The sequence below is a fragment of the Echinops telfairi genome, unplaced genomic scaffold (assembly GCF_000313985.2).
Source record: "Echinops telfairi isolate 266 unplaced genomic scaffold, ASM31398v2 ScPeMD7_2291;HRSCAF=2852, whole genome shotgun sequence".
Classification (NCBI taxonomy): Eukaryota; Metazoa; Chordata; class Mammalia; order Afrosoricida; family Tenrecidae; genus Echinops; species Echinops telfairi.
Window position 1 is genome coordinate 16,662,638 of NW_022106189.1, and position 8,809 is coordinate 16,671,446.

The window sequence follows — 8,809 nt, forward strand, 5'->3', positions numbered from 1 at the left end:
CTGCTCATCCTTCAAGGATAGGTTGTCCTATGAGAATTTCAATGGGAAACCTCACCCCAGCTACCTTAGTGCCCCCACCTTGCCCCTTCAGGGTCCCTTTTCTTCTCCAGAGTCCTAGAATATTTAAAAAGGAATACGAGTTGAGTCCTCTGAGGATGCCAAAACTGTAATGCTGAGGGTGACAAACTGAAGGGCAAAGAATTCTCTGGGAAGGGGTAGAGAGGTGGGAGCACCGCCGTTAGAAGTGTAGCCCTACAAGGTGGATGGATCAAGAAACAGTAGCTTTACATTTTTATATTTTTGTTTGGTGTCTAGGATTTTGTAATAAGGTATTTTAACTTCCTCTTGTGCCCATCTGTGCATTTTCCCTTGTTTTCATCTGTTGCGGGGGTATTTCTGTTTAATCAGTAGTAGAGGTTCCCATCAAATGTTTGGATATAATAGAACTCAAATAAGAGAATGAAAAAAGGCATGGAACCATGTTTTTACCTGTTATACAGTTTATCATAATTTTCCTTTAAAAGTTCTCGCTCCTTTTCTAAATCATTAATTCTATCCTGCAGCTAAAATGAAGAGAAAGTTACAGATTAGATGATTATTACATAATGCCACATCAAGGTTAAAAAAACATATGAGTAGAGTATAACATTTTTCAGTTTTTATTTCTAAATTGTAGCCGCTAAGTAGATCATTCATAGAGTCTGTAGTTAAATCCAACATTGATTTCTCCAAGTTGTTAAATAAACTTGAAATTAATATTCTTGTTTTAATTTAGTAGAAATGTATGTACTGCATTATGGCAACATGTGCCAGAACTCAATAAAGAATGTATTAAAAGGTTGCTATTAAGTCAGTGGAAACATAATATTTTTTACTCTTCTACCTCCATGAATTTGTTCATTATATTCATTCCACTTTAATTTCTACTTGGTTCATAAAGAAATAAAAGGCTTAACTATTGGGGGTACATGGTGTAAACAAATTGCAACAACTATTTACTCTGAAGACAATTTCTCATGTTAACCTGGAATTTACAAATATCCAATTGCAACCTGATAAATTAAAAAATAGGAAAATTATTTACTTAGTAGTTTTAGAAATATTAGAAATAAACCTAGGATTATCTTATGACTAAATTGTGGATGTGAGTACACCAAAATTTATTTAAAATTTTATCCACAAGTATATTGTGCAGTTACAACTTTTTCCCATGTATCAGACTATTAATAAAATTCACTTCCATTCTCAAAATTCTATTCTGATCCTAGTAAGAGACACAATAGAAAGATAAAAGATTCTCCCAAGAACAGGACAGACTGTATGCATATTCTTTTAGTTCCATTTTCTACAGATTACAGAAAAAGATGGTACTGGCAGGGAAAATGAACAGCAACAGTAAGAAGATGAATTTCAAGCAACCTCTTCTTGGAGTGTTAAAAACAACTAGATAGTTTCACAAAATTGTTGATGTTGCAAAATATCAAAAATACCTTCTTTTTACTAAGAGGTCTGTTCCTATAATTTTGTTTGAGTATTTAAAATGATGAAAGCCGTTATAGTTCAGAAAGTAAGTTCCATAAGTAATCGGAATCAGTGTGAAAATGTTAGGGTTTATTTTGATTCAAGAGTCTTTAATTTCCTAAGTATTTTTAAGCATGGACTTGCCATTCACATACTATGTGAGTGATGCAATTTTGTTGTGCTAACTATGCTGTATCCAGAGCTGATCATTTTTAAATATCTATCTTTATAAAGTCTGTTTTCTTTCTTTCTTTTCTTTTCTTTCTTTTTCAATCAGCCCTGAGAGTTTTTAATGCGCAGATGTCTAAACTCTTGGGGAGCTTACCTCTTCGACTCTTTTTTCAGAAAAGGTTATGGAATGCAATTGCTTCTCAAGATTGCAGCATTTTAGGCGCTGCTCTTTAAGCTGCATATTTAGCTGGTCTCCATTTGCCATCAAGGCATCATGGCTGATCCTGAGAGTCCTTTGCTTCTATAAAACAGTAAGAAACTTTTTAAAAATCACTTTCGGACTATACTTTAAATAAACTATTACAAAGCCCCAAGTATAGTTACTAAGTAGTTACAAAGCCCCAAGTATAGTTACTAAAATTCACAGTATATGGTTTATTCTTTACATTACAAATGAGGGCTACATGTTTTTAAGACATATTTCTGGTTTTAATGGAACAAGAGGAAGAAAACACAGGGCTATCTAGAGTAGCTCTCATTATGCAAAGCATTTTTGACCTTTCTTTTCTCCTACCCTGGCTTGCTGATAGTGACCGCTCTCAGCAATTACTCTTTTTCTCTGTTTGCTGTGGTTACAGTGGTTATCATGCTGTCTACAGTGGCTGCAGCATGGGCCAAAAGAAATGCCGATCACAGACATTCATGAAAACTGAAAGAATTTGCCACCATACTGGATGAACTGTCTTGGATGGTTAGCTCTGAATTTTAATACAATTAACTCAAAATTTTTAAGAGTAAATAGTTAAAATCTTGCTTTTCAAAATAAGCTTTTTATGAGAATGCTCTGATTTTAGTTTCACATACTTAAAAACTACATACTGCTTGTGTAAATTTATAAAAAGTCAATTACCGGTACGTTAAATAATTTTGAAAATGGCTAGCTGGCTACGTTACTTAATGCTTTACCAGCTATAAAAAGGTTAACTTTAAAATTAAGTTCTACTAAGGTTTCTTGTTCACTTATTTAAAATGAATATGGGTGTTGAGCTACTTTGAGTCAGCTTTTTAAAAGTCCCGATATTGCTATAGATACTATCTTTAATCATCTCTCTGGGCTTCTGATCTCATTCAGACTGTTGGCCTGATCCTCCAAAGAAAGGCCAGCTATGCTACTCCTCAAAAGAGGTACCTGGGCTACAGGAGATACTTGTTAAGAATGATATTTGTATAAAACACCCGGAATCACTGTTAAATGGAAATTAAAGTGACAAGAGACTGTAAAATCATTTTTGGGGTAGGTTTTCTTAATTCCTCATTTTAAAAATGTTTTTCAAATAAAAATGGTTTGTAATTTCCCTTTTCTACCTGCAATAATGCAACTATTTCCTCTCTTCTTCAAATTCTCACATGCATATGAAAGGTAGTTATTTATTACTTGGCATTTAAGGAGGTTCTTGCAAGATGCAAATTCTATCCAGAGTATGCCCTAAAAATATTTATCTAATTCAATAGTGAATTTAGTCTTCAAATGGCCCTATTTTCTGCATCACTTTATTGTTCTCCTTATCTCAATACTTCAAAGAAAGGGCTGTTAATATGAATTCTGCTCATCTGGAATGTTTTGGAGTTCATTACTTCCAGAACCCATGTTAATTATGCAGTGCCAATAAATGGGAGCCCTCTGATGCCACATTCCTGGGGGCGGGGGTGGTGGTACTGTCCTTGTTAAAGGAACCATGGTGGCAGGGGGTGGTGGAGGGTGGGGTGTGTGTGTCTGTGTGTGTGTTTCATTCTAGTTAACATGAATTGTTAATGTTTAAAATAAACACACCAATAGTTTACATTAAGGATACTAAAATATTTTTGATAATGGTAGTGACAAAACAAAACAACAAAAAGCCGTTGTTCAACAATCCTCTCCAAAAGATAGAATTAACAGAATATGATTACTGTCCTTCATAACACTGGTCTACCTTAGATACTTTACAAAGGTTTAGAATTCAAGATATATGTACACAGTCACTGAACTGTCAGTACTATGAACAGATAATGAATTCTGATAAAAGGAGATAAAAATACATTTTCTTGGCATGAGATGATTTAAGATAAATGCGTTCATTATTTTATGATGACACAAATAGTCATAAAAGTCTAAGCAGTTATTGCTTTAGTTATTGAGTTATAAATAACAAATATATGAAGTCAAATTCCATAAACTCAATGATCACAGAAATTACGTTTTAGTGCTAAAACAATTTTACTTTAAGAAAACAAACAGCTTAAATGCTAGTTTTGAATTCTTGATATTTGTATATCATCATAGTAAAATAAATGATCACAGTACCTCTTGAAGCTGAATAAATTTTCCTTCCATTACTGAAAGAGCATTGCTTTTCTCCACTAGTTGCTTATGAAGCTTAATCATTTCTACATTGTCCCGAATATTTGACCTTAGAAGTTGTGTTTAAGAGAAACAGAAGGAAAAAAAACATGGAAAAAAGAATTCAATGGTGGAATCACAAGTTTTTATTTCATGCTAAAAAGAAAATAGTCACATACTCGTGCATCAGTGGCTGAGTCTTTTAGCTTATTATATCCCTAAGGCAGATTTGTTATTTTAAACCAGTCAATAGTAATTGTGAACTTTTCAAAAATACACAGCCTTCCAGTTTGAAGAAAGCCCCCAAACGTGGTGACTGTGTCACCTCCATAATGATCGGTAACACAGCCTCCTGAAGGATGTCACGAAAGCACAGCAATGGCTCTACCAAACCCTACTGCTTCTCCTTAAATGAAAAATATACAATGCAGTCACTCATCTTCCCACCACACCCTCGGAGCAGATGGTATCATAAGATTACCATTTATTGGAGTTTCCTCTTTGAGTTTAAACTTTTCAAAATATTCCCCCCACTACCACCAAAAAAAGTGACTTAGCATTTTATACTAATAATGCCCAACGCTGGCATTTAAATATGTTGCAGATGTGCCTTTAGCTGCTAGAGATCAGTTGACATCCACAGGGTATATAGAAACCCTATAGCTGCAATACTATTTTGTATTTTTCCTACTGAGATGAAAGCAATGTAGAATTTAACAGGAAGATCTTGTTAAAGGTTAATCATAGATCTAAATGAATACCTTTTTCAAAGCACATTTATTTTCCTGACAGAGAAAGGCTCCCTAATTAAATCTACTTCACATTCAAAAACATTTTTTAAGTTGTCAAGCTTGGTTTTAGACCTAATTTATAAGAAAAATAGTGTAAAAAACTTAAATTCAGAAAACAATTTCATTATTTAAAGTAAGTGATTTTGCTTCTAAAACTTATCTAGTGTACACATATTGGAAAAATTGTCACAATGCCCTACTGGAACCAAAAAATGTACTACAAAGCTCACACATCTGTATACCAGCTGAGGACTTGAAATGCTTAATTTTCTTCTTTGATATTTGAAAGTTCATTGTATTTTGGCATTGGACAGTTAGTTGTCCTCACACAGAGATAAACAAGTACAAGAACCTGGGTCATGTCCAGAATCTCATACTTGTTTATATTCTGTGTGAGGACAACTAGCATGGTCTTAACACGATATTCAAATAATTATGTGTTTAAAGCATGTTAGCTAGTACTTCTAAGTTTATCAGTACACCGCGATCGTTCCCTTCGGTATTACCTTTGCTTGCTAAAAAAATTGAAGCATGGAGACATACATTTTAATAAAGTCTAAAGAAAATATTCTTATTTTCCTCAAAATTTAGAAGTTAAAATATAACTTTCTTGTTTTCCCTAGAATGCTCAGCTTGACCACTCAATAATAAATGACATTTAGTAACATGGAAGCAAAGCATATGATTGAAATAATTTCAAATATTTTCTGCTCTTTTCAGTTGTCCTTGGTATTCTATTTTTCTTGCATTTACATGTTAATATTTTCATTAAAACACAGTTATATTTGAGTAATCACTATTACTTAATAATAACTAAAAAAAATTAAAGGCCAATAATCCAATTTATCATCTATCACTCACTGCCACTGAGTCGATGCTGATGCACAGCTACCCTGTAGGACAGGTAGAACTGCCCCTGTAAGTTTCCAAGACAGTAACTCTTTATGGAGTCGAAAGCTCCATCTTTGTCCTGAGAAGCAGTGGGTGGGGTTTTGAACTGCTGACCTTGAGGTCTGCCCAATGTGTAACCACTATGCCACATGGGTTCCTATTCAGTCATCGAGGGTTATAGAAATATTGCAGACAGATTTTAATTTTCTTTGTACAGTTAAGCCAACTAAGTATATTTCCAAAACTGTCAGTGGCCTAAATGGTAGATGCCTTCATGAATATTTTCCAAAAATCTTTAGAGTTTAAATGATAAAGTTATTAACAGGTAATGACATTTTTATTTTAATAATGCCCCCAAAGTGGGTATACATGCAACTTAAGTACTTGTAAATATTAAGTCAGTGTTCTATAGATTACAACTATTCCATGCACAACCTGCGTGTTTCAACCAACTCAACCGTTCCTACAGATACAATTTTGTGTCACTAATTACATTCTCCAAGTGGGTAATCATTCTCATTGCCCTGTTCCAAGTTGTTCCTCCTTCATTAACATAAACATAGTGCCTCTTAAGGTTCCTAACACAACTTTCAAGTTGCTGTTTGCAATTTTATCCCATATAGATCGTTCTTAAAAGAGCAGTGTTCAAGGGGTCCATGGGTGACATTTTTTACTAATGAAGTGACATTATTATTTGGATTTAAGATGATCTCAGGGGTTTAAGGTTTAACAATTATTTGAGAGCAACAGTGTCATGACTCCAGAAAGTACATCAGAATTTGAGATTCTGTTCTGTACTCCCCCCTCCCCCTATTGTTTAGGATTCACCTATGGAATCTGTGATTAGAATGTTCAGTAATGGTAGGTGAGTGCCATGTAGTTCTTCGGTCTCGTGGTAAGAGAGGAAGGTGTACATGAAGGCAGATTCAGGCACACATTCCATATTCCTACTGCTGACTCTCTTTCCTTTGCTGGTCCAGGTTAATAGAGTCCAGTCATTGAGTCTCAGAGGGCTATTTTCAAGCTGTCGAGACCCCAAGCACTATGTAACTAGGAGGTGGCAGAGAAACACTAAGCACATTCTTACACCACTTACCTAGGATGCCCCTTGAAACGATGACTTTTAACCTCCCAACAAGGAACCAAATCCCAGGAGGTTTTTGGTTTGGTTATACATAAGCAATTTCGGCAGTGGCTTGTTTTTTTGTTGTTGTTGCACAATTTTTGCCTATTATACTTTTTACAGTTGGATAACTTACTGAGAGAAATTATAAGAATTTGCAGTGCAACCCTACTCTTACTTAATTTTTCCCCTGCACTATTAGTTCCTTTCTCCCCTTTTGTCTCCCTCCCATTCCTGATACCCCATAGTAAAATTTGTTCTCTATACATTTATCTATTTTTACATTATATAAGTGAGGATATACAGTATTTGTCCTTTTATGATTGCCTTACTTTGTTCAGCATGATATCTTCAAGCTCCCTCCATATTGTAACATATATCAAACATTTATTTCTTCTATTGGCGGAGTAGCATCCCACTGTATGCACGTACCATGTTGTGTTTATCCATTCATCTGTTTGTGAACATTTGTTTCCACCTTTTGGCTCTGAATAGTGCTACAATGAACACTGATATACTGTACAAACTATTTTGAGTCTCTACTTTGCTGTGTTTTGTGTATATACTTAAGAATGGAACTATTGTCATATGGTAGTTCAAGTTTTAGCTCGTTGAATTAGCATCACACTGATTCCCACAACACCATACAATTCTGCATTCTTCCCAGAAATGGAAAGGGTTTCCAGGGCCTTACATCTTCAGCAACAATTGTTATTTTCTTTTTTGTAAAAATCTTTGCCAACCAAATAGGAGTGAAATGGCATTCTTTGTGGTTTTGATTTGAATGCCTCTGATAGCTAATGCTGTGGAACGTATTTTCATGTTTGGTGGACATTTCGAGGGTGAACGGACATTTCCTCGTTGAATGGTGAATTCAAGGCCTTTACTCATTTTATGGCTGTTACGTTATAGAAGTTTTATATTATTGTATCTCTTTAATTCTTTTTGGATGTATGGTTTCCAAAGATAGTATGTGAGGCGGTAAACATGTCTTTTCACTTTTTTGGGTAGAATCTTCTGATGGAAAGAAATTCTTCGTTTTCCTGAGGTATCATTTATATATTTTGTCTTACGTTGTCTGCTTTTGTTATATATTTATCAATCCATTGTCAAAAGCTAGGCCTGACAGTGTCGCCCCTGCTTCTTTTCAAATAATTCTACGGTTTCAGTTTGCACATTTAGATCCTTAATCCATTTTGAATTAATTTTTGTGCATGGTGTGAGGTACAGATCCAGTTTTATTGTTCTTCATGTGGAAATCTAAATTTCCTAACATCACTTATTGAAAGGTCTTCTCCTTGTCAGAAACCAACTCACCATAGATGTGTGGTTTAATAATTACTGCTTAAGTGTCAGTTTTCCACGGGAGAAGCAAACAAATAGATGTGAAAGGACGTTGATGTAGTGGAGACTCAAAACCCACCTGTAAGATAATTGGTCAATCCCTCTAAGAAAGGCCACACAGACGGGATGAAAAATTCAGGGTGTGGTATAGCACTGATGAACCACATAATTATCCTCTAGTTCTTTATATTTTCTACCCTTACTACTATGTTTTTTGTTTTACCTCATTAATCATGTTATATATGTGTATGTTCATTTGTATATTAAAGATTGCTGGGAGCCAGTCCACAGAGAGGACCACATGGCCAGCCCCACTATGAGACGTGATGCCCCTCACTGACCCATGGCCCCGCGGGGAACAACACCAGAGACACAGTGTGCGGATTGCACCCGATCTGATCCCGCCACACTGAGGCAAAGCACTGGGGGAGTGCAGCCGAACAGCAGGGGAGGGGAGCGGCAAGATCCCCAGGGAATGATGAGGGTGGACATTGGGGACAGGGCGTGGTACCCCAACAGACTGGACAGGAAAACACTCTTAAAGGCCAGCGATCCTTGAACTAACTACAAGCTTTTCTTTCTTGGTAT

The 8,809-nt window shown here is 35.4% G+C and overlaps 1 protein-coding gene across 2 annotated transcripts in view; it reads right to left on the reverse strand.

Moving 5' to 3' along the window:
• Positions 1 to 8,809, reverse strand: part of RPGRIP1L (RPGRIP1 like) — a 123,485-nt gene that overhangs the window by 88,495 nt on the left and 26,181 nt on the right. For both annotated transcript variants that reach the window (XR_006680409.1, XM_004704667.2), the window contains exons 6-8: positions 4,037 to 4,142; positions 1,847 to 1,993; positions 490 to 563 (exon numbers count right to left, since the gene is read on the reverse strand). Coding sequence is in view for 1 of the 2 variants with exons in the window: in XM_004704667.2 (XP_004704724.1) it covers positions 490 to 563; positions 1,847 to 1,993; positions 4,037 to 4,142 (327 nt within the window). In the remaining variant the exon portion in view is untranslated. The remainder of the gene's footprint in view (positions 1 to 489; positions 564 to 1,846; positions 1,994 to 4,036; positions 4,143 to 8,809) is intronic.